Source organism: Equus asinus, chromosome 8, assembly GCF_041296235.1.
Source record: "Equus asinus isolate D_3611 breed Donkey chromosome 8, EquAss-T2T_v2, whole genome shotgun sequence".
Taxonomy (NCBI): Eukaryota; Metazoa; Chordata; class Mammalia; order Perissodactyla; family Equidae; genus Equus; species Equus asinus.
The window spans coordinates 85,083,526-85,109,433 of NC_091797.1; the positions used below are offsets into that span (position 1 = coordinate 85,083,526).

Here is a 25,908-nt window from a genome sequence, read left to right on the forward strand (position 1 = left end):
CCTCCAGCCCCTCCCAGTGTGTTTTCCAGCTCTATGAATTTACGTCTTCTGGGTATTTCATATAATGGAATCTTAGAATGTGTGGCCTTGTATATCTGGCTTCTTTATTCATTCCTCTTTGACAGATGCAAAAATTGAGGCCCAGAGAGGCTGAGGAACCTGTTCAATGTCCCCCAGCCTGGAAGGAGAGGAGCCAGGTGTTGGCACCCACACATCTAACCATTTGGTTGTACTCACCCCAACCTGAGGTTCCCCCACTTTACTTTCTTAGGATTCTGTTTGAGTTAAAAGCAGACCAGAGCACAGGGTCCAATGCTAAGCTTTTTTGTTTCAAAGATTTTATTTTTCCTTTTTCTCCCTGTCGACGAAAATAATCCATAACCAATCTATAAATGAAAATTTGGGTGAGTTTATTCTGAGCTTAAATCTGAGGATTATAACCCGGGAGAGTCTTTCCACAAAGGAACAGAGCACTCCAAAGAAGTGGGGGTATAAGGGTGGTTATATACCCTCAAAGAGGATGTTTCACATAGGATTGAAATGTCCCTTTTACAATAGTCGCGAGACTGCTCTGTCGGCACAGCGATTGATGGAAATACCAGGTAGGTCTGCTGTCTCTGTGAACACAGCAGGGTGGCAGTCTGTTGTCTCCAGCTGGGTGGTCACAGGTGAGCTGGGAGGTGAGTGCAGCAATCAGTTCCTAGCCTAAAGAAAAATGCTAATGTCGGGGGGAAGTTGCATCTTTATCTCAAGGGCCTTTGTTCTGGCCAAAGGAAATGTCTAAGCAGATATGCAATGCGTGCTCAATAGCCCGTCAGGCCCTTTGGGAGGAAAAAAAAAAAGAAGTCAGGCCGAATTAGGTTTATACCAAATGGCTTCCTCATATACTCCAATATATCCTATTGCTTGCCATTTTTATTTGTCATCCCAAAGCTCCCCGGTACATAGTTGTGTATTTTTAGTTGTGGGTCCTTCTAGTTGTGGCATGTGGGATGATGCTTTAGCGTGGCCTGATGAGCGGTGCCATGTCCACGCCCAGGATTCGAACTGGCGAAAACCCTGGGCTGCCAAAGCGGAGAGTACGAACTTAACTACTCGGCCACGGAGCCGGCGCCGTAAGCCTTTTTTTTTTTTAAATTGGAGTAGAATATACATAACAAAATTTACCATTTTAAGTGTACAACTCAATGGCATTAATTATATTCACAATGTTCTGCAACCATCATCACTATTTCCAAAACTTTTCATTACTACAAATAGAAACTCTGTAACCATTAAGGAATACCTCACCTTTCCCTCCTCCCCAGGCCCTGGTGACCTCTAATCTACATTCTGTCTCTATGAAGTTACCTATTCCAGGTACCTCATATACATGGAATCATATGATATTTGCCCTTTTGTGACTGGCTTCTTTCATTTAGCATCACGTCTTCAAGGTTCATCCATGTTGTAGCACATGTCAGTACTTTATTCCTTTTCATGGCTGAGTAATATTCCATTGTATGGATAGACCATATTTTGTATATCCAATTATCTGTTGATCCATACTTGAATTGTTTCAGCCTTTTGGCTGTTTGAATGCTGCTGCTATGAACATTGGTGTACAAGTATCTATTTCGGTCCCTACTTTCAGTTCCTTCAGGTGTATACCTAGGAGTGGAATAGTTGGAACATATGGTAATTCCATGTTTAGCTTTCTGAGAAACTATTGAACTGTTTCCACAGTAACTGCACCACTTTACATTCCCACAGCAATCCAATTTCTCCACATCTTCACCAACATTCGTTATTTTCTGTTTTTTTGATAATGGCCATCCTAGTGGGCATGAAGTGGGTTCCCATCGATGCTAAGCTTTGAGGCTGGTCAAAAAGTTGGAGATGGAAGCTGGGTCAAGTGGCAAGTGAAGACTGTTCCAGGAGAAAAATAGGAGAAGGGAAGGGGGAACAGGGCATCATTGGGGTGCCTGGACCTGAATACACACAGAGACGCAAGACACTCAAGTCCAGTACCGTTTTCAAATAATTTATTAGGAATTTAAAACTGAAAATAAAACCTGGAAAAAGAAGTTACAGATGTGGAGAGAAGAGACACCGGAGGGTGGTAACTTGCTGGCTTTGAAACACCATGTAACATCTTTTTAAAAAATTCCCCAAACAAATCAGAAAACGGAATTCCAGGGCCCTGAGCCCATGGGTGGGCCCAGCGGGGTGGGGGGAGTCACAGGAAAGGGGAGGAAAGGGAAGCTGAGTCTCTCATGACTCAGCTTAAATGTGTAGAAAATTAAAAATAAAAACCAATAAAATGCAGCTTCTCTTTTATTAGGAAACATTAAAAAAAAAAAAAAGAACACGAAGAGCCGCGCATCTCAGTAACAAAGATTATTGCTTTGTGTTCTCAGGGCTAATAGGTTAAGCACCTCACACGCACAATTAACTCTCCAAAGGGACTTTTAAGGGGCGGGGACTATGACGGGGAAGGGAGCTTATGTCTCCAGCCTCAGACCTGGGGGAGAGGGACACAGACAGCGGGGACAGTGACGGGTGGGCCTCAGCCCTGCCACGCCAGCCAGGTCACTCACTGTTCATGAAGTCAGACCCTGAGCCTCTTTTTCCTTTGAACGGGGCTCGAGGGTGAGGGGCTGCCAAGGGGCTCTGGCCATGGGACCATCCTGGTGGGAAACTTCAGTGAGAGAATGTGGGGGTTCCCTGAGAAGCCCTTTGCTTTCCCCTGGGGTCCACCCCTTCCCAAAGTGCCCCCTGATGCCCACTCATGGGGGGGCTCAGAGCAGAAACCATGAAGGCCTGACCTAGGTAGGGGGCAGGGGGAGACCTTTGGAGAGTTAATTCCTTTCCAGCAGTGGCTCCGGGCGAGCCCTTCTCTTCCCTCGCCCCTTGCCCCCATACTGGGTTTCCGGGGTGAGCAGGCCCAAGGCCTTGACCCCTAGGGCCTGAGAGAGTGGGCCTGCCTTGGCCACAGTTGAGGCCTGCAAGCTTACAGTAACGGTGTCTGAGGAGGGGACAGAAACACAGGGGGCGACCTTTGCCGGGTGGGGCGAGGCGATGCCCTCACCCCAAGGGGTCTTAGAGAGGGGTGGGGGCTTCACCTCCCAGTATTTACATATGATACAGGACGGGATGGTTCCAGGGGCTCGGCCTGGCCTGCGCAGCCCTGTTCTCCTCTCCAGGGCTGGAGGGAGGTGGCCAGGGGCCCACACCCACATAGATATTTTGTTCTCAGCTGGTGGGGGGCACCTGGCCCCTTGCCCCCTGAGGCCTGGGGCTTCACATTCACAAACCTAGAAATAGTTTAAAAAACAGTTTCTTTAAAAAAAAAAAAAAGGGAGGGAGGAAAGGAGGGAAAATCAGAATAAAAAACAAGCGTTGGGGCTGCGGCCTGTAGCAGGCTCCCTCCGCCCTCACTCTAGCTATGCACAAATACAAAAGCCTCCTTGGGGGGGTCCTATGGGGGCGCGGCGGGGAGGGAGGGGCGCAGACCCGAGGGGGAGAACCAGGGGCGGTGGGGGGCAACCGGCTAATCCAAAATAAATAAAAGCGGGCAGGAGAGGGGCAGGCGGGGGAGGGGGCCAGGGGCAGAGGAGGGGCGGTTAGTAGGGGAGCCCGATGCCATCCAGGGGCAGCAGGGCAGGGGCCGGGCCCGGGGTCGGGGGCAGGCAGTAGCGGTCCGAGTCGCTGCGGGGGAGGGGGCGGCGGCTGCGGCTGAGGTGTCCCGCCCCCTCGCTGGCTCACTCGTGGTCCTCAGTCAGCTGCAGGCTGGGGCGCTGGAACACAGCCGAAGGTTAGGGGGACCCGGGGTCCTGCCCCCTGACCTCTCCAGCCCACCCTGCCTCTTTGCGACCCCAGAACACGTCTCCCGGTGCCTAATGCCTCTTCCCTAATCCCCTCCTGGACAAGCTTTGTTCACACACTTGGCACTTGCCTTTCCCTGTCTGGAACACTCTTTCCCCAGATTTTGAATGACTGCATTTATTCATGTGTCACTTCTCAGAGACGCCTTTTTCGAACCCCTAAGCTGAAGTAGGCTGTTCATGCACAATTCGGAATGATCTCATTTGTTCACTTGATTTTTAACTGTAGAATGAGCCAGGGGCCTTGTCTGTCTTATACATCCCTCTTTCCTGGAATAGCGCTCAAAACAGTTGTTTGAACGAAGGAATAAAAAAACAAAATGTCACTGGTTCAATGGTGCCCTGCCATCTGGCTGTACAGTACATGAGGGCTGTGCATACAGGGCTCTCTCTGTTTACGTACATATATCCATGGCATCCTGTTTTAACAGCTGTGTAATATTCCATTGGGTGCATAAACTCGAATTTGTCTAACCACTCTCCTTTTCATGGGCATTTCAGTTGTTTGCTAGTTTTAAAATAAATGCCTAGAAGCAGAATCACTGGGTCAAGGGTATGAATGTTTCAAATCTGGATAAACACTGCCACACTGCCCTTTGGAAACCCTGAGCCAGTTTGCAGTTTCCCCCACAGCCTCATCAATGATGGGCATTAGCAATCTTAAAAAAATCCTCGCCCGATGAGTGGCATGTGCTGTCTCATTGTTTCCATTTACATTTTTTATGTAGCAGGTCAAGCAGCTTTTCATGTCCACTGATCATTGCTGGCATGAAGGTCTGTCGCCCCACTGGACTGTGGGTTCCGTGAAGGCAGGGATGGGGTCTGTGTCCTAGACTGGGCTGCCCAGGTACCATCCTCCCCAGTGCCAACCCCATCCCAAGACTTCTCCCCATCTCCTCACCTCCTGCCACCTGTCTCCTGCTTCAGTGGTACCCATTGGTGAAAGCTGTGGCAATCAAGGGGCCCTGGAAAGAAAAGAATTTGACTCCTAGATTCTCGGGGGAAGCAGAGAAAGCCCTGGGGCTCCTACTCTCTTGTTCAGGAAACCCAAGGTGAGGTGCAGACTCTTCTCTAGCCCTGCCCATATCATCCCCACTGCAGACCCACTTAAAGATTCTCCGGGGTAGGGCCTGGGAATCTGCATATAAGCAGGACCCTGGGTAAAATGAGAGCACCCTGAGCTAGTATCTAGCCTCTGTGCAGGCAGAGATGAGTCTCATTGCACAGCATCCCCAGGGCCCACCTAATGCCTGGCACATGCAGGGTAATCAGTAAAGGCCCAGAAAATGAACGACGTCCCCCTTGGTGACACTGTCTTTCTCCATCCATCCTCCCTTGCCTCCCTTCTGCCCCGAAAGATAGACAAGGCCTCTCCCGCCTCCAACTTTGGGTTCCTCCAGGACCTGCCACTCACCCCAAGACTGTGGCCGAAGCCAGTGCTGGGGGCGGGGCTGGCAGCACTGATGTAACTGCTGACCCCCGAGTCCTGGTTGGCTGCCCCATAGAGCTCCGCCATGGGGCCGGGGCTGGTGGTTCCCAGGAAGCCCCCTGTGCGGCTGGGAGTCGAACCTGGAGGGGGAGCCATCGTCCAGGGGTGAGAGCCTGGCAACCCAGAAAGAAGACGGTGATAGCCCTGGTGCCCTCTGCTGCCCACGGCACCCCTCCAATCTGTTCCACCCACCCTGACCTTGACCCCTCCTCCTCCCCATCCCCCTCACATCCCAGTCCAGCCTGTGGGTCTACCTCCTGGAGATCTTTGCAAGTCTATCCCCCCCACTAGCCCTGGCCCAGGCCCCCAGCATCTCTTGTCTGACCCCTCAGCAGCCTCCTCACTCATCTCCAGGCCTCCCCTCTTGAGCCTTTCAAACCTTTCCCCACGCTGCAGCTGAGTGTATTTTCTAAAACTGACATCATACCACTGCTTACAATGTTCAGTATCTCCCCAGGGCCTGGCTCCTCCTTCCTCCTCCTCCCCACTCCCCATCCCTGCACTCCACCCATGCTAACTGGCTTCTGAGCCTTTGCACATGCTATTCCCTCTGCTGGAAACACTCTTCCTCCTTTTTGCCTTCCAATCGGAAGTTAAGAGGCCCTTCCTCCTGGCAGCCTTCCCGAGAGGCCGTGGTGATGAGCTCCTCTGGTACCTGATATCATCCTTCAATCTTATTGCCTTCTAAAACCTGCGGTCCCCACGGGTCTGTGAGCTCTGGAGGACAGAGACCACGTCAGTCTCCTTCCTGGCTGGCTTGCCAGGTGCTAGTTCATCCTTGGTGAGTGAATGAATAAATGAGTCCCTCTGAGAAGGGGTGGCAGTGGCCACTTTCCTTCCCCTCTAGACTTCCTGGCCCCCTGCACCCCCTCCCTCGCTTCCTGTACCCCCGAAGGCCTCACCTGTCCCTCGAACCACAGCCGCTGCTGCTGCCGCTGCTGCCATTGGTCCGTAAGCAGTGAGAGGAATGGCTGGAAGGAAAGGCATGCGTGCTTCAGCGTGGCGGGTGAGGGGACGGAGGTGGACGAAGGACCCCCCTCTTGGCAGAGCCTCTCCAGCCTGACCCCACCTTAGGGGGGTCAGTGTAGCCCCAGGGTCAAGGCAGAAAGAGCTCCCTCGGGCTGCCATCCGTGCCCTGACCCACAGAATGGATGGAGAAAGGAGAGAGGACAATTTCCCCCTGGACTCCAGGGACACACTCGACCAACACAAAACTCATGGCGGGGCAGGGGCGGGCACCCCAGCCTGAGCGGCTCTGAGCATTGCCCACAGCTGCCCCTTTCTCCAGGGAGTACCCTTGCCGCCTGGGGCCACCTAGCCCAGAGGTACCCAGGAGGTTACGTCCCTAGTCCCAACCCCAGCCCACTGCAGCCAGTGACTGACCAATGAGGGTTCAAGAAACCAGGCCCATTGCTTAAAGGGGGGACTGATTCTGAGGTGCAGGTCGTGCCCCAGAGCCCCTTGAGGGATCAGGCTGGAGCTGGACTCCGGTGAGGCCACAAGTCTGCTTCCCTCACTCCTCTTCTAGACCCTCAGGAAGCTGTGTGCACCCACCGCCCTGCCTCAGGGCCCGCTTACCGCCCCCCAGCCAGAAATGACCACTCCCTCCCCCAAACTCCCTCAGCCCCTTTTCTCTGATCCCCTCTTCAGACACAGGCATCTCATTCCCTTGTTTGCTGTCTGCCTCCACCCTGACCTCCACAGCACCTAGCACTACGCTGCCTTGTATACAGTAGGTGTTCGATAAATGCCAGCTGAAGGAGTAGAAGGGAGCTCTGCTTCACCAATTGGTTGGCTTGAGCCTGCAGCTCCCTGGGGCTGGGGGTGAGCGCCCCCTACTGCTTGGCTCTGCCCGTGCAGCCCCCAATAGGCTACACCCCGCCCAGAGCCAGAGCCCGGGTCTGCAGAGGTGGCATTTGCCCTCAGGAACACCAGGCTCCCATCCCAAGATGCACCCCTTGGGGCTGTTTTGGTGACCCTGGCCCTGAACCGGAACTGGACCTGTGGCTAGGGACTCTCGAAAAGGCCCCTAAAAATCCTTGGCAAGGTCACTGGGCTGGGAGATTAAAATCTAGGACAGCATGGTTCCTGCACCACGAAGAGCCTTGCCTAAGATCTTCATAGAGTTGGCTCCTTCTCACTCAGACATCACCTCCCCTGAGAAGCCTTCCCGGGCTACTCTCACTAAAGCAGCCCCTTGCGTCCAACCCTAGCACCTTAGCACATCCCCGTTTTATTTTCCTCGTGGAACTTCCTCACCCTTCAAAGTATCTTATTTATTACTTACTTGTTTGTTTACTTCTTTATTGCTGTCTCCCTCCACTAGAATACCTGGTCCGAGAGGGCAGAGACCTTGTCTATTTCATTCACGGCTGTATCCCCCCCACTGCCTGGAACAGCATCTGGCACACTAAATATTTACTGAATGCATGAAGGAAGCACTCATATCTCCTAAAAGTGAGAGGAAAGTTTGGACCCCAGACCTCCAAGAAGTGCTGAGCCTTGAACGCACTTCCTCCCCTGCCAAGATGTCTGCAGAGGGGGCATTTCCTCCCTCAGTTCTGGAAGGGCAGGCGCCGGACTCTGAGGTCTGGTTTGGGGTCCCTGCGGGCATTTCCACAAACCAAAGTCAGCGTGGCTAATCTGAGCCAGTGCTTATCACAACCGTCAAGAATTACTTATTTGTATAAAAAGCATTTAGTTCCCTCTCTAGACTACAAGTTCTGTGGAGCTGGGCCTGCCTCTGTCTTGCTCCTGCTCTGCCTCCGGGGCCTGGCAGCGCCCCCCACAGTAGGTCCTCAGCACAGAGTTCTTAAATGAGTAAAAAAGACCCCTTTCCGCCTCCCCTCACTCTGCTCAGGAAAGAGCCTCTATCACGCCCACCTCCAGGGCTCTACTCCCTCCCCTTCCTTCACTTCGTGTCTCTCTCCTCTCTCCCCCATTTTGGGGGACCCCTGAGCACCCCTTGGAAGGAAGGTCTCCTCCAAAGCAACACCCATGCTCACATCCTCCACACACGGCCAGGTTGGGGGGAGAGTCTGAGGGTGGGGGCGGGGGGATAAGCAGGTTGAACAGAGAAACCCCTTGCAGCACCCCCATCCGCATATGCCCTTCCCCTGCCCCTGGCCTTGGCCTTGGCCTTGACCCCAGCTCCAGAGCTGAGCTGATGACCCAGAGGAAAGCTCCCGCTGGAGAGCTGGCTCTGGATGACCAGCACTTTCATCCTACTTGCCCAGAAGTTGCAAGTGGACAGCCCGAGGGCCGGATTCAGCCCTCAAATATGTTTCATTTGGCCCAAAGTATTTTAAAAATTTGGAATTTCTTGCCAACATTTGAAAATAATTGAAAAATTCCTTCAAAAGCAAAAGCCAGATTTCTGGCTTCTCTTGGAAGATGAGATCTGAAAGTACTGGGTCTGCATCCCGTCCGGGGAAGGTCACTGACACCAAGTGGAGGCATGCCCACTCCAATCTGCCAAAGTCCTCGCCCAGCCCACTCTGCTCAGAGTTTGAGACCCTGGCTTGTTCACCGCTGGATCTCAGAGCCTACACGCTGCCTGGCACGCAGGAGGTGCTAGATAAATATTTGCCAAATGGATGAATGAGCAGCTTCGCCTCCATCTGCTGGGTTTGGCCCTACGCCCCACCCTTAAGGGCCATGTAACTACACAGGCTGGCCAGTGCCCGGCAGAGCCTGCTGTGTCCCCACAGCTGGAGGGCTGGCCGGCAGGGGAAAAGGGTTCCACTAGCTTTCCCGGGAAAGGTCCCTGAGTCCTTCTCTTCCTCCCCGTGTGGCCTGTGAGATGTATGAAATCCGAGCGACTGACCTGTAAGCTCGGGGAGGACTGGGGCGCTCGGGAGAGGGGTCCGCTCTACACGGAATTCTAAAATGAAACGTAAAACAGCTTAGGAAGATGCAGGGGAGGCCCCTTGGGCACGGCCCACGGAGGACAAATGCACCCACAGGGACACTGGGTGGGGAGACAGGCCATGCACAGGACCAAGAGCTGGGGATGGGGAGAGCATGACCCTCAGCAGGCAAGGCTGGGGAAGGAGACAGAGAGAGAGAGAGAAAGAGTGGGCAGAGTTGCCACCTATACCCTGGGCACAGGGCCATGTTGGAGCTCCCGTTCCTGGTGTTTCTTAAAAGGCTTGTGATTGTACCAAAATATCTCCCAGAATCCTCCTCTCCTTCTATTTTTGGGGGGAAGGAGGAGCTGGGAAGGCAGCACTGATGCAAAGTGATGATCCCAGAGCAGGTCAGGCTCGGGTTGGGCCCAGCTCCACCACCTTCTCACTGAGCCATCTCAGCAAGTCCCTTTTCCTCCCGGAGCCCGACTCCTCCCTATATAATGGGGGTCACGCTCCTCTCCCATGAGACTATCGTGAAGATTCGACAATATAACGTGTACAGAGGATTCCAAGCAGGACAGCTCAAGACACAAATGATACGAGTTGTCAGAGATCTTCTAAAAAAATAAGACCAAAAAAAAGAAGCCTTGCAAAAATATATTTCAAGGAAAACAACATTGAAAAGTCATCATGGGAAAGTTCAGCTCCTTCTTGGGCTTTCTGCCACTTATTTGAAGGCCTAGTGTTATTTTTATTTTGAATTACAAATGAGGGTGATGATCATCATGCTTTTAAACTATTTTTCAGCATTCACGGTCTCCAAAGGTCTTAGCCTTGAAAGGGCTCAGGGTACCATGAGGTCATTCTAAGTGTGTCCATAAAGACAACCGATGCTGGCCCTCAGGGAGCACCCCCCCACCAGCCCAAGCCCAGTGCCCTCTTTGGTGGAAGTGGCAACCCCAGAGTGGGATGGGGAGGAGAGAAAAGCAGGAGGCAGGCAGAGAACGGTGCCATGCAGGGCCGTGCCGGAACCCCCCCGCCCCCAGCTTCTGGGGAAGGGGTGAGGAGGGGATGGGTGGAGAGAGGCGCTCCTTCCTCAGACATGCCCTTCCTTCCAAGCGTCCAGCAGGCAGACCCCCTCCCCAGCCATGCACCCCTAGACACCACCCTAAGGAGTGAGACTTCCTGGGAACCGGGGACATGCTGGCAGCAGAGGGACACTGAGCAGGACTTACCGGGGAACTGGTAGGTATAGCCAGGGGCGAGGCCTGTATAACTCCTGCTGGCGTAGGTTGTGGCTTGGAAACCGGGGTAACCTGATGGAGCAAGGGGGCTAGCGTCACATGCCTCACCTCGAGCTCGGACCCTGCTCCAGGGGAGGGTCTGAGCCACTCATTTCCCTCCCCATTTCATATCACAAATAAGTCACATTTGCCAAATACCTTCTGCATGTCAAGCTCTGTAATAAGCCTGACGCACCCTTTATCCTCTCATTAAACCTCACAAGAACTCTAAGAGGTAAGTCATATTAGGAGCACCATTTTACAGATGAGGCTCAGAGAGGTAATGCTTATTGGCTAAGAATACTGCAAACCCCTTATCAAGGCCCTTTGTGCTCTACCTCCTGCCTCCCTCCCCTCCTCATCTACACTCTGCCCCTCGCTCACTCTGCTCCAGCCACATTGGCCTCCCTGCTGTTTCTCAAATTCACCACACACCTTCCCACCTCAGGGCCTTTGCACAGGCTGTTTCCTCTGCCTGGAACATTCTTTCCCCAGGTTTTCGCATGACTGTGTCCTTCTCATTGTGCAAGTCTCAGCTCAAATGTCACCTCCTCAGAGAGGTCATCACACAAGAGTCCTCCCTCCCTCCCACCAGTTACAATATTTAGCATGTCACTTTCATAGTACTGCTGATGGTCATTTTTTGAGCTCATCTCAGGATTTCTTAAAGTGCTGATTTTCTGTCTTCCCCATCTTTTATTTCTGTCCTCCAGCACGAGCACAGTGCCTGCTATTTAGCATGCATCTAATAAATATTTGCAGCTTTGAAAGAAAAATCATACAGTGAGTAATAATGGCACAATTGGGATTCAAATTCAGATCTGACTGGCTCCAAGGTTCTTAACCACCATTCTCACTATTTGTTAAAGGTTTTCTGGAGGCTGGCCCCATGGCCAAGTGGTTAAGTTTGCGCGCTCTGCTTCAGTGGCCCAGGGTTTTGCTGGTTTGGATCCTGGGTGTGGACATGGCACCGCTCATCAAGCCATGCTGAGGTGGTGTCCCACATGCCACAACTAGAAGGACCCACAACTAAAAAAAAAATACACAATTATGTACTGGGGGGTTTTGGGGAGAAAAAGAAAAAATGAAAATCTTTTAAAAGATTTTCTTTCTTTTTTTTTCATTTTTTTTTCCTGGTGAGGAAGACTGGCCCCAAGCTAACATCTGTTGCCAATCTTCCTCTTTTTGCTGAGGAAGACTGTTGCTAAGCTAACATCTGTGCCAATCTTCCTCTATTTTGTTTGTGGGCCACCACCACAGCATGGCTTGCTGAGCAGTGTGTAGGTCTGTGCCCAGGATCCAAACCTGCAAACCTTGGGCCACTGAAGTGGAGTGCACGAACTTAACCACTACGCCACCAGCTGGCCCCTTTTTCACTTTTTAAATGGGGTAAAACCAGCTAATAAATCACCTTGAAAAGAAAACTTTCTCAATGTTCCAGATCAAAGGAGACCAAAGAGATAGGACAACTAAACGGAATAGCCTGCATCTTGTTCTGGAGGTCAAAAACATGCTATAAAGAATATTATTGGGTCAATTGATAAAACTGGAAAATAGATAGTAGATTAGATAAAAACATTGTATCAATATAAATTTAGTTGATAACTATACTGTGGTTACATGAAAGAAGATCCCTAATCTTAGGAAATACGCAAAAATATTTAAAGGTAAAGGGCCACAATGCATGTAACTTACCCTGACATGATTCAGGAAAAAATCACAGGTGTACTGTGTGTGTATACATATATATGCTTGTATATATACACACACAGAGAAAATAATAAAGCAAATGGGGTATAATGTTAACAATGGGTGAATCTGGTAAAGGATATATGGATGTTTTTTATACTACTTTATTTTTGCAACTCCTCTGAAAGTTTGAAATTACTTCCAAGTAAAAAGTTAGAAACTTTAAGAGAAGACAATGCCCCACTTGGAGGGTGTTCTCCTCACCCACCCCTTCTGTGATTCCAAACCTGACCCTGTAGCCCAGGCCATGCCCCCCTCCTCTGAATTCCCAGACACCCCTCCCCCATACCTGGCATAAAGACCCCCTTGTACTGTTCTCTTTCTGTGTACACATCTTGCCTCTCCAGGGAGTCTGGGAGCTTCCTGGGGGTCCGGCTCACATTTTCCACCCTCAGTCATGGGCCCCAAGCACTGCTGACTCCTGCTCAAGTTGCAAGGCTCACGACAGCCTTCACCTCCTCCAGGGAGCCTTCCGGACCCCCAGGTGGGTTTGAGTGTCTCCTTGGGCCTCCCACAGCCTCCAATCCCTCTGTGCGGACACTGCCCATTTACTCCTGTCTCCCAGTTGATGGGGAACCCCACGAGGGTAGGTCCTGCCTCTCAGAAGCTGCTCAGTCAATATTAGTTGTAGTAATTAGCACGGCCTTCTTTTTGCCTTCCCAAAGGCCTTTAGGTCTTTGGAAATGTTCTACCCTCCGCCTGAAACACTTTTCCCCTTCCCCTCTCCCCTGTCCTCCCCCAGCTAGCTCCTACCCAACCTGAAGACTCAGCTTAAATGTAACTTCTTTTCTGGCTTCTCCGAGTCTTGATCAATCTCCCTACGACCATGCTCCCTTGGCACCCCACAATTCTCAATCCTAAACTTATTTATGTTCTTACTTATTTCTTTTCCTTCCCAGACTGTAAAGCGCCAAGGAAAGTCACGGTCACACTTCCTGGCACAGTGCCTGGCATTTATAGTTTCTCAGTAACTATTTTCTGGATGGACAGATGGATAGATGAATGAATGGACAGAAGGACCAATTAACATGGAACAACTGTACCATTCCTCTAGTTACCACCAGAGGGCAGCACCCCACAACCAAACCACCCCACCTTTGGTAGGACTGCCAGACCTGAGATCCTTGGTCTCCACTCCGGCCCAATGACTCAGGCAGGAGGACAGACCACAGAGGAGATGCAACACCCACACAGCCCCTGGTAGCCCGAGGAGCAGTTCCGGGCAGGAAGAAGCCACAGGTGCAGGCCTAGCACATACCCAGCATGCCGATGCCCAGCATAAAGGCGTCCATTCCGTAGGGCATGACTCGAGACCTCCCCCGGGCCGAGCCTGTTGGCGACATCACCTCTTTTGGCTGAGCTTTCTTACATTCCACCTGCAATGAGACCTGGCAGTCAGTCTCTCTTACAGTCCTAGCATCACCAACCCTCCTATTCCCTGGCAGGCCTCTTTATTGTTAATTTCAGCTACCATTTACTATGTGCTACTTACATAGTTACCACTCACTATGCGCTAAGCACTGTGTAAATGGCTTTGCATGCAATAGTTCATCAAATGCTTACACTAACCAGATGATGGAGGTGCCACTGCCACTCCCATTTTACAGATGAGGAAACTGAGGCTCAGAGAGGACAAGCCATCTGCCCAATGACTAGATTAGCAAGTGGTGGAATGAGGATTTTAACCCAGGTCTCTCTCAGTCCACTAACTATACTTTTTTTTTGGTGAGGAAGATTGTCACTGAGCTAACATCTGTGCCAATCTTCCTCGATTTAGTCTGTGGGACGCCACCACACCATGGCTTGCTGAGTGGTGCACAGGTCTGTGCCCAGGATCTGAACCCACAAACCCCAGGTCTCCAAAGCGGAGCACGATAAATTAACCACTACACCACTGGGCCAGCCCCAACCACCAGCCATACTTTTTAACCACCACGGGACACTGCCTTCCTGTGCCGATTTTTGGGGGGTGGGAGGACTGGTTCTGCCCCTCTGACCGTGAGGCCCCTCTGCCTGCCTCCAGAACCCCACGCGTCCCCGGCGGGCTCAGCCTGGAGCCTGTCTTCCTCAGCACCTCCACCAGATCCAATCCCCCCTCACCATTTTGTTGTTGATTTCATGGAAGTGAATTTCACACACTTTCTCCACGATGTCCTCGCTCTCAAACGTGACAAACCCGAACCCTAGATGGCAAAGGCAGGGTCAGAACTGGGGTTCATGGTCAAAAGGCAGTCCCTAGTCATACCAAGACCACCACTCCTCTCTCACAGGCTGGTGTCTGAGAGTTACCATAAGGCTCTGCCCACAGCCTAGGAACCTCTCAACTATCTGCTGAGATGGGGTTTCTAGTCCCAAGTCACAGATGGGAAAACCAAGGCCCAAGGTCATACAGTAAGTTAGAAAGTGGCAGAGCTGTGATGAAAATACACTCAATGTACTTTTTCTCTTTCTCAGATACTTTCCAAAGAGGGAAGAAAGAACACATACAAATACTTCTTTAAATCTACACAAAGATGTACACACTCGAACGTTTGTCACAGTCACACATAGACACGACTTGTAGTGCACACATACACAACCAGGCGCTCATACATCACACAGACACTCTCCAGTGCTCACAAAGGTCCCCCACATGTACACAGTTACCCTGACACACCAGACATACACAAACATTCAGACATAGACACCATCACACGCACAACAGCACATACCCCAATCCCAAAACAGGCCAAAACACCCAAAGCCCTGAAGCAACTGGAGAAACAACCCCGCCCCCTCCCGGGTGTGCCCCAGGGGCTGGAATGGGATTTCTCAGAAGGCAAGGCCCTTGGGAGAAAAACCACCAGGCAGTGTACACACTGTGGCCCAGAGGCTCACAGCTTCAGGGGCAAGGGGGCTGGGGGCTGGGCTCTGCCCGTGGGTGGGGGTTAGGGGGCAGTGGCAGGAGCAGACTGCCCATGATTGTGGAGTCCGCCTGACCCTGGGGCAGCCTGGCTTCAGCTCTGGTTACCAGGGACAAGGTAAGCCCCGGCAAACACAGGCTGGGCAGACACCGGCTGGCGGGGGTGGAGGGCCCGGTCTGCAGTGAGGAGGTCTGCTCCTCTGCTCCTCTCGGGTGTCTGCAATTCGGCAAGTTTCTAGCACAGGAAACGGCGGGACAAAAGCCTTCTGTAAGGCCAGGCCCGAGAGAGGATGCAGATCCTCGGGGATAGGATGTCAGGAGGCGAGATGAAAGGGCAGCTGTGACCTGCAGCCCCCTGGCTGACCACAGTCCCCCAGCCTGGCCTGGGAAGGGGGAGGGGGCCACACTCACCTCGGTGCCGGTTGGTGGTTTTGTCAAACATCAGCATGGCATCGTCCACCTGAAACAGAGCCTACCATGGAGGACCCACCAGGTACCAGGGGACCCACCACAACCCAGGAGCAGGGGCTCCCACACCCACCCCCTCTTGCCCAGTCTAGGCTTTATCTTAAACCTGCTCCCTGGGCAGGGGACAACTTTCCATCTGCAACCCCAACTGGATGCCATAGCACCCTTCTTTCAGCCACCAGATTCTCAATGGACCAGCCTGCAAGTATTAAGCACCAAATATATGCCGGGCACTTTGCCCCATCATCCTCTCCACATTCCCCATATGGTAAGATCCTCATTTTGTAGATAAGGAAGTGGGCTCAGAGAGGTGAAGTCACCTGCCCAAGGTCACACAGCAAATCCTAGACCAAGCCTGGGAGGAGGAGGCACAGAATGGGTGCTAGAGGAGGAAATACAGACACAAGATATGAGATGGAGAAGTGAAAGCCTCTTCCCTTTTTGCAAGAGGGCAGGAGGACAGCAGCCGCTCCAGCCAGACTTGACTCCCCTCTCCTGGTACAGATCTTTTCCTCTAATTGAGGTTTCCTTTCGCTAGAGGCTGTAATTAAAGCAAGTAGAGTTCAGTGCCTGGGCTGCTTGCCTCCCACTGACTGGGGGAGGGGAAAGGGGCTGAGGAAGAGGGGGGTCCACACATGATCATCGCCCCCCCCTTGGACCCCAGTCCTCTCTTCTTGCTCCTCCTTCAAGACACCCCCTTGGGTACAAGGACAGCCAAAGGCCTTAGCTTGCCTCCCGCAGTCCCATCTCCCTCCCTTTCCCTACATCTGGTGCTTCCTCCTTGCCCTCTGAATTCTTCAGCCAATGTCAGCTCTCTCCTGGGGTTAAGCTAAGGTCTGATTCATCCTGGGTGGAAATCAAGGGCTGCCTCTGATACCCCCCTCCCCGCCACTTCCCACTCCAGCTGCCGACCCTCCCCCAAGTGGTCAGACACTCAAAGGATGAAGACAAACTTCTCGAGGCCACAAGGCACAGCCTGTCCCCCACTCTCTTTCCAGGCCCGTCACCTGCCTCATTAAATTGGAAAGGGCAGCCCTGAACCTGGTGGTCCTCCAGCTCTCCTTAGGCACCACGCTGTGCCAGGCCTCTGACTTTCCCCCAGAGTACTAGGACCCCACTGAGGCAGGAGGCAGCTGGGTCCCCAGAAAATCTCAGAGAGAAATGACATCTCCCTCCCCAAGGAGCTTCCTGCCCCGGAGTGCCACCCTCACTCCCATCCTTATGGACTCATCCCAAATCAGCTGGACCATCCAAACTAGACCGAACACTTCAGGATCAGCACATCTTCCCCTCCCCATTGCATAAACAATGGAAAAGAGAAACCCAGAAGGAAGGGCTGTGATAAAAATACAGGCTTTGAGTAGGACAGGCCCGAACTGGAATCCTAGATCCTGCATTTGCTGGTTGAGTAACCTCGGGCAAGTGGCTTTATGTCTCCATGACTCAGGTTCTTCATCTGTAAAATGGGCGTAACAGTGTCTATGATATAGGGAGGAGTTAAATGAGATAGTGCGTGTCACGCTTTTCATTCACAGTACCCGGGCTACAGTAAGTACTTGTGTCAGTTATGACCATGACCATCCAACTGAGCTCCTTGACTTGTGCTCAATAATTATTTTTGGAATGAATGAATGAATGAAAGAGCCAGCCACACCCTCTTTCCTAATACTACAGCTTTGACCTTCTGCCTGACCAACAAATTGATTCAGCACAAATCTACAGCCTTCTCACCTTCTTCTCCCCAACCTTCCAACTCCACCATCCACAGCCCCCCAGATCCTTCAACCTGGACGTTGGCTGGACAGACCCCCTAGTGGGGCAATGGGCTTGAAGCCAGGGCAGGGAGCCAGAAAAGTGGCTGGGGGTCCAGGGGACCCTCACTGGTGTCCCCTCCTGGGGCCAGCTGAGGGGAGGGAGGCTCCCAGCCCAGTGTCCTTAATAGGCTTTGGTCTCCATGGGAACCCGGGGGCAAGGGGGCTCGGGCTGGGGGAGGGGAGGCGGCCGAGGCCTGCTGACCATTGGGAGCCGCCAAGTTCGGCGGCCGCTAAGCCTGAGTGGCAGCCATGGCGGCTGACCATTGTTCCCCCCTCGGCGGCGGCCCCTCGATGCGGGCGGGGAGCCCCCAGTCGCGGGGCCCTTGGCATTCCCGGCTGTCCCCCTCGCTCCCTGGCAGCCTATTCTCCGGCTCCCCCTGGCCTCCCCGGGCCGGTTTCACATGCCAACGCCGATTTAGGCCCGAACAAAAGACGCGGCCGCTGACGGCTTCTCCTGGGGCCCGGTTGCCATGGCAACGCCGGCCCCGGGGGCAGGCGGCCTCCAATCACAGCTGCTGGATCAGATTAGTGCGAGCTCTAATGCTCGGCGCTCAGACACAAAGACACCCCGCCGGAGCCGAGCGGGGCCTGCTGCTTCCCAGGAGCGCCCTTCCCTCTGGGGCCCAGGCCGCCGACCTGCCCTCCGTCCTGTACCCAGGTCCCCACGGAGGAGCCTGAGCCTAAGCCTCTGGCCCCCACGCCGCCAGCATCCGCTGGCCAGGGGACCTCCCACCCTCTCCCTTTCTACCTTAGAGACAGGGGGCTGGAAACCCACCCAGTCCCCGGCTCACATCCCATTCCCAAGCCACTTCTCCTTTGCCCTTTGCCTAACAGGGAACTGAAAATGCCTTCATGGGAAAGTAGAGACCCAGCCTGTAGTCTGTCTCCCATAGGAAAAGACCAGGGACCCCAGCACTAAGCAGCCGTACTTCACCCCAGACTTAAGCCTTGGTCCCCTCATTGCCATCTCTCCATGGGACGTTGATGTTCACATCGCTCACCTTTCTGGGGACACCCTATTGTCTGATGTCGCCCCATCTCTTACTTCTTCGTAGACTAAACAGCCCAGAAATTTACGCTCGATGCACCTCAGAGCTGAGAGCCAATCCTCTGGACCTGATCAGGAATTTGGGGTGCTCTCTTCAACTCCTCCCCAAACAGCCAGGGGATCAGCACCCCCCACCCCCAGGTTGTGCCCCAAGCTCCCGATCTGTGCAAGCAGGGTGCTGAGTGCAATCGGGAGTCTTATTTATTGCCTCCTTATCATCATCACCAGGAAGGAGTGGGGGAAGGCACAACCGCCCCGTGGCCTGGACAGGTGCAAACTCCCAGGAGGCCAAGGGGTGACTGGATTGAACTGGCTATGGGAGCGCAGCCTCCCTCGGGAGAATGAAGATAAGCAAGAGAAAAACACAGGGGAAGTGCCATAACAGGGACAGCTACTGTGTGGCTTCTCTCCCTGGGGATGTGTCCAGTCTGAGGCCCATAGATAGGCCAGGAGCCGGAACAGTGGGTTGGCCTGGCCTCACCCACAGAAGGAACCAGCCCCCTTTCACCTCTTTCAGGAACTGGAACGACCCGGCTGGACTCCGCTTGCTACTGACCAATTCTGCAGGGCCCCAATTCTAGACAGTCCCAGCAAGCACCCCCAGTTTTGACCCACCTTCCCGAACTGCTCAAAATATTGCTTCACGTCCTCCACCGTGGTGTTCACTGATAGCCCCCCCACAAAGATCTTCTTCGTTCGAGTCACCATCTGTTACGGGGAGGGAATGAGAAAGTAGGCATCTGAGTCCTGTGGCCTACCGCCACCAGCAGGGGCTCGAGCCCTCCTGCCAGGGCGCCAGCTGACAAGCTCTCTGTGGCCCCAGCCACTCGAAAGACCGCCCCCCACCAGCTCCCTCTTGGACCCCCGCCTCTAGGCCTGTCATGGGCAGCTGTGTACCCCACAGCCAGGCTGTGCCTCCCTCCTACCTACCTCCCTGGGGTTGGGAAAATGCCTTCCCCAAGGACCAACACAGGTAAAGGGGCGGGTAGTCACCCAGAGCTACAGCCTACTTCAAAGACCCCACCAGCCCCCCTGAGGGAGGGCAAGGCCCATCACAGCGTCCCCTAGAACTCCACAACAACATTTTCCTCATCAACCTCCTCCCAACCCAACCTCTGGCAGCCCCGTGGCCCCAGCCCTGTTTTAGGAAGAACACATGGTCCTAATTACCCCAGGAGCGCATGGCTAATCCACGGCAATTCCCAGCCCCATCCTAACACTAAAGCACCTTCTGTCACCAAACTGCTTAATGGAATTAACCCAATTCTGACCATGTGCTCCCTGGTGCGGCTTCCTTCGAATACCTGCTCCGTAATTGCTTTCAGGCCCTCTGCTGGACCCTTCCAGGGATGCCCTTTTCCTGTCTCCTAAAACTTGCCCCTCTCACTTCACTGTGGCAGGAGCTCAGTGCCACGGCTCAAAACCTTAAAGCATCCCACTTCCCACCAACCCCTTGCAAAGGGGGAGACTGAGATCTCCTGGAGAGGGCCATTGTCCTAGGACACATGAGAAGCCAGTGGACTTGGGGGGCCTGCTCCCTGTACTATCTGTAATCGGCCTTCCTGTCTCCTATTTTCAACCGCTTAAAAATGAAGACCTGGCTAGTTGCCCTGGGGCCTGGAATAGAATCTTAGGCCCCTGCCCTGCACCCACAGTTTCAGGTGCTATATGGCTCAACTGCTCAGAAATCTGCTTTCCACACACTCAGAAAAACTCGCCACAGCACCAGGGAAAGAAAGCACTGGGAGGGCAGCCCCACTCACTCAAGTTGAAGGACAACAGGTGACAGATTCTATGGTCCCTTCCCCCTCTGCAAGCCCAACACATCTCACCCCAGAGGTAGGAGGGCGACTGGGGGGTCAGAGGTAGCTCCCTGGCCTGACTCTAGCTCAGCCTCAGGGGGTAAGTCTGTCCTGTGTTTGACCCCCCGAGGCACCAGGCACAGAGGCTGTGATCTCTGAGGGCAGAATCACACTGAAGGTCCAAACTGTACTGGCTTCAAAAACACGGCAATGAATTGACTGAGGGGTTCCCCCTTCTCTCAACACAGGCAGCCCCCTCCCCAGTCCACCCCAGAGCACAGATGGAAAGATGCGTGGTGTCTGCAGTCCACAGAGCAAGGACATCAAGAATCCTCCCTCCTCTCATCCCAGTCCATTCCAGAAACACTCCAAACAGAGGTTCTGGAAGCATCTTCCATAGAAGGGAATGCTGGGAAAATCGCTGCCCGCAGTAATGAGCCCCTCCCAGACCCAGTTACACCTACCTTAGGTTGTGCTCGTCGAGGAAAGGCCACCTTGGGATCAATCTGAAAGAGAAGGAAGGGGTAGAAGAGGCCTTGGTTATCGTACTTCAGATGGGTGACCACAGCCTTCAGCCCTGAGGACCTCTCTCGTCCCAGGACACAGAGGTGACACAGGGATGACAGAAACCACCACAGCCTCTGGCAGAAAGAGTGTAGTAGTTAAGCATTTAGGCCCCAGAGCCAGGCTGCTGGGTTCGAATCCTACTTCCACTCTTTCCTAGCTGTGAGACCTTGCACAAGTTACTTAACCTCTCTGAGCCTCAGGGTCGAGCTCACCTGCAAAATGGGCAGATAATAACATCCACCTCAAAGGGTCAGCTGTGGATCAATGTTTACAAAACATCTGGCCTGGTGCTAGCTCACAGCAAGAACCAAAAGAAAACTAAGTAAAGTCTTACTCCTTCAAGTACCAGGTATACATATGAAGGGCCCTCCCCACACAGCTGACTTCACACGCTACCCGTCTAGGGGAGGCATGCAAACCAGACTCTGGAAGCCTGGTGAATGGAAATACTCTGACTGAAAAAGGCTTCAAGATAAGATTTCATAAACCAGCAGGAGTGGCCTCAGTTCTGCCTCCCTGAGACCATGGACATCTAACGGCCTCCTTGAGGCTGCCAGCAAACAGCTCCCTGATAATGCAGCCAGGCTTGGGGTGAGGCAGAGTGCAGGCCTTGCTGACGTGCAAGGACGCGGGACTTAGACTCAGAAGCTTTGGGCCTCTAGCCAAACCTGTGATCTTAGTAACTTGCCTGACCCCTCTGAGCCTCAGTTCCCTCATCTGCAAAGTGGGGACAATCACACCCACTTTTCCCAGGGGCAGCTGTGGGGACTCGAATGAGATAACGTGGGTGAAAGCAGCCCTTTGTGAACTGCCCTTCATTGCACAAACAAAGGTGCTATTGCCAGTGGGCCACCTTTGCCCTTGGCTGTGAACAACCAGAAGGGAAAAGCAAGATGCACCTGGGTACTATACCTGTACTCACAGACAGCACAAGCCAGAGCATGACACTGGGACCAACGCAGGACCTACAACGCCCGGTCAGGCCAGCGTGTCTTCCCTTCACATGGGTGGACGCCACTCAGAAGTTCACCAGCCAATCGCAGGGAAGATCTATCTTTCCCCAAAGTTCCTTCTGTTCAAAACTTAGCCTCGTTCTAGGCAAGCGGCTCTGGCTCCTCTCTGCCTGAACGCCACGAACCCAGGGACAGGCCTCCTACAGGCTCCCCCTCTGGAACTGCCCCTAGAGAAGGAACCTCCAAAATCCACGCTGGGGCAATGCCTCCTCTCTCCCAAAGTCCCACTGGGCTCCAGAGAAAACCAGAGCTGCCCATTTCCCCAGTCTGGAGGTGTGATTTCGTACCTCCAAAGACATTTGCATCCTTCTACTTCTGGAAGCAGCCTCCCCAGCCACCAGAGAACCTCTCAGATAGTCCCCCTACATAGACCCTGCCAGGGAGATGGTACCCACGCCACATCCCCGCAGACCCACGCACACCCGATTCCTGACACACCCCACCTCCACTCTGACTCACAGAAGGCAACATAAATAAAACCCAACAAGTAAATAAAAGGTGAAAGTCAGAACCCAAAATAGACTCCCCACAATAAACCTCCCTCCCCCCCTCCCTCCCCCCTTTCCCAGGCCAGAAACTGCCAAACACAAAGCCCTTGCCCTTTTGGAGTCCTGCATCTCAGAACGATGCCCATCTCACCTTGCTTCCTCCCCTCTCTCTTCCCTTTATCAATCTGCCACGGCCCCGCCCCCAGCCCCAGCCCCTAACTCTCAGCTTCCTGAGCGCTGCAGAAGCCATCAGTGCCTTCTGAGGACAGGGGATGGTAGGAGAACAGGCAGCTCGATGGCAGATAATCACCAAAAACAATAGGCCACTGTCTCTCCATTCCCAGCTTGGGTCACTCAGCCTGCGCCAAGAAGATCCTTTCAGAGCCGGCAAAGTTGAGGCCTGGCCTCATTTGCTCATTACCGCAAGAGAGCGAAGTGGGAGCCACTGGGCAGAGATAACAGGAGCTGGGGACAGGCGGTAATTTAACAAATTCTTGGGCACAACCAGCTATTGTTGCAGGTAAACAGGAGCCAGTGACTGACCCAAGCAGGGAGGCCCAGGGCTGGGGAAGAGTGGGGGAGTGTGGACAGAGATCACACTGTCCCAGGCCCCTGGCAGACGGTCACCCCCATCACAGACTAAGCCCTCCTCTGACTTTCTCCTTTTCCCTCGCCCCTTGAGCCAGGGCCTGGGCCAGCGCCCCCTGCAGGGCCCAAGACACTGGGGAGCAGTGGGACAGCAGCAAAATGTTCCAGGAGTTTGAATGCCAAACAAGCAGCTAAGAGCTAGCCCTCAGAAGGGCTCTTTCCAGGCAAGCTAGCTCCCTTCTCATAAATCCCTTCATGGGCCAGGCAGGTCGAGTCTTCCACACAAAGCAAGGAGCTCATTGACCAAAAGTCAGTGGAGGGAGGGAGGAAGTGGGGGGGATTCAGTGATGCTTTGCTATTGGTCTGGAAGGGGGGGTGGTGTCGCAGAGCCAAATACTAGTTAGAGTTCAGAGAAGCCACGGGATGGGTCACTGCAGCCCTGACTCACCCAATTTGGGCTAGGGGAGGGACCTAGCCCCACCCTAAGCTCCTCTCTGAGGCATCAAGATTAGTACCTATAGGGAGGAGGTGGGAGCTGCTCCGGAGGGGTGGAGGGATGCAGCATCTCATGGCAGGCCTGGGCTTTTTCTCCTCCCTCTCCTCTCAACTCTAGTGACAAAGTTTCAGAGCATGGCAGCCCTTTTACTCAGAAAACTCCCTCCTTCCTTAAGGACCCCGTTCAGCTGTCCCCTGGGGAGAGTCCTGACCCTCTCCTCCGGCAGCCTCCCTCTCCCAAAGGACCCCCGAAGCCCCGAGGACCACTCACTGTTTTGGAGTCGAGTTCGTGCCGCGATTGCGCCAGCACTTTATCCACCCCCGCCTGGTCCATGAAAGTGACGAAGCCGAAACCCCTGCGCGCGGTAGTGAGGGAGAGGCAGATGGTTACAAGGCAGTGAGTGGCGGTGGAGGGGGGCGAGCCGGGAGCAGGAGGAGGGGGTGAGGGGCTCACCTGGATCTCTTGGTCAGGGGGTCCCGCATCACCAGACACTCCTTCACCTCCCCGAACTGGCCGAAGTATTCGCGCAGCCCTTCTGTAACCACACACCCGCCTTCGCACCAGCCCGGGCCCCGCGCCCTTCCCCCCTCCCCCGTCCTTTGCCCCCAATGACCCCGGAGCGGCCCCGCCACCCCCGCGCCAAGCTGCCTGCGCGCTCTCCACTGCCCCCCCACCCCCAGCCCTCACCCGGCTCCGGTGGAGCCTCCTGGCGCCCACCCGGGCCCCAGGAAGCTGAGGGCCGAGCTTGGCTGGAGGGGGGACGGCTCCGGCCGGGTTCCCGCCGCTCCGGGAGCCGCCTCACAAAAGTTTGAGCCGCAGGTGCGAGCGGAGTTGGCGCTGCCGCCGGCGGGTCTCGGGGGCCCAGCCCACCCCCCGATGCCCCCTGAACCCCTCATCTCCTCCCCTCCACCCGCTGGGCCGTGCGCGCTTGCCGATCGTCCTGCGCTCTCGGGGTCCCCGGGCGGGGCGCGAAAGAGGGCGCGGGGGCGCCCGGGGTCAGCAGGGCGCAGGGCCGGGCTGGGGTGTCCGGTTCCGGGGCGCCGGGGGGTCCAGGGTGCCCTGCCGGGCCGGCGGGCGCTCCCAGGCTCGCTCACCCTGCGTAGTCTGCCAACTGAGTCCCCCGATGAACATCTTGCTGCGGGAGGAGAAGAGACACAAAGGGCCCGCGTGAGCGCCGGGCGCCAGGGCGCAGGGGGCGCGGGCCCGGGCCCCGGGGAGGCCCGGCCCGACCCAGATCGGCCATGTTGGTGGGGCCGGGGCGGGCGCGGGCCGGGCAGGCCGGGCCGAGCCGGGCCGGGCCGTACCAGGGGTCGTGCGGCGAGTCCGGGGAGGCGAGGCCGGGCTGGGGCGCGTCAGTCTCCATCGGGAGCCGCGGGCGGCGCGGGCAGCGGAGCGGCGGCGGCGGCGGCGGCGGCAGCGCTCGGCGCGGGGCAGATGAGGAGCGCGGCGAAGGGGGCCGGACGGACAGGCCATGCTGCCCCCTCCCCCGACCCCGCTCGGGCGGGCGGGCGGGGACGGCCGAGGGGAGGGCCCGCCGGGGGCCGACCTGCCGGCTCCTCCCCCCGCCGCCCTGCGCGCATAAAGCCCCGCGCTCGCCCGCGCGCCCGGGCGCCCACGGAGGTGGCGGCGCCGGGACCCCGCTCCCGCCGGGCTCGCGGGTCCCCGAGGGCGAGAGAGACCCCGAATCCCGATGCGGGCCGGGACCAGGGCGCGGCCGCACCCCCACCCACCCCAGCGCGGGGGCCGGGCCGCGGGAACGCCCTCCCGGAATGAAGCGCTTCCCGGTGCCTTCAAGGTAGCTCGGTTCCGGATCGGGGACCCCCCTAGTCCTTCCTCCCAGGTCCCCCGTATCCAGAACCTAAGAGATCCCCAATCTTCCTGGGTCGGGAGGGAGATAGCCCCAGTACCCCCGAATCCCCCCACGTTCCAACTGGTAAGATCTCCTCCATTCTCCCAGTTGGAGCGAGATGCCGCCCTCGGAGCCCCCAATTTTCTCCGAACCTAACTTAGGGTCCTCCTTTAGCGGCCCTCAGTCGGCTCCCAGTGTCCCATATCCCCCATATTCAATTTGGGGAGCCCTCTTGCGTCCCGAGTGGGGAGCCTCTATCAGCACGCCAGTGGAGACCGCATCAATTTCCCCAACCCTTCCTCAGTCCTTACTGTCCCGAGTGAGAATCCTCCTCTGCCCCCTAAATCCCTTCGGTCCACAGTTGTGGACTCTGTAGTCTGTTGAGAAGCCCCCCTGCCCCAAGCCCGGGTTCCCAGTTTCCCGTCACCCCCACCCCCAAATATGAGGAGTCTCCACTGTTTCTCTGACTCGGTGGCTCACTTTTGTGAGCCTCACTGAGACTTCTGTCCGGATTCGGGGAAGCCGGTTCCAGACGCTCAGCGCCCCCTCCCCACGGAGGCTGGGAGAGACGTCAGTGCCTCTTGGAGCCTCCCTTTTCCAGTTTAGGAGTCCGGTGGTTCAGCTGTGCTCCTTCC

General features: G+C 54.9%; 1 protein-coding gene across 5 annotated transcripts; it reads right to left on the reverse strand.

The window, feature by feature from the left end:
• Positions 1 to 3,226: 3,226 nt before the first annotated feature.
• On the reverse strand, positions 3,227 to 25,337 carry MSI1 (musashi RNA binding protein 1). Of its 5 annotated transcripts, none has more exons than XM_044775757.2 (15): positions 24,729 to 24,938; positions 24,519 to 24,559; positions 23,878 to 23,959; positions 23,695 to 23,779; positions 20,737 to 20,778; positions 19,086 to 19,178; positions 15,552 to 15,600; positions 14,339 to 14,421; positions 13,497 to 13,614; positions 10,442 to 10,522; positions 9,182 to 9,238; positions 6,258 to 6,326; positions 5,281 to 5,435; positions 4,768 to 4,831; positions 3,227 to 3,779 (listed from the first exon to the last, which is right to left on the reverse strand). In XM_044775757.2, exons 1-14 carry the CDS (start codon positions 24,785 to 24,787, stop codon positions 4,790 to 4,792), a joined length of 1,056 nt encoding a protein of 351 aa, XP_044631692.1. In that variant the 5' UTR covers positions 24,788 to 24,938; the 3' UTR covers positions 3,227 to 3,779; positions 4,768 to 4,789. The 5 variants fall into 5 exon arrangements, with proteins under 5 accessions (XP_044631692.1, XP_044631690.1, XP_044631694.1 ...); XM_044775755.2 differs by having other exon boundaries at positions 5,281 to 5,468; positions 24,729 to 24,931; XM_044775759.2 differs by lacking the exon at positions 9,182 to 9,238 and having other exon boundaries at positions 24,729 to 24,931.
• Between the last annotated feature and the right edge of the window lie 571 nt (positions 25,338 to 25,908).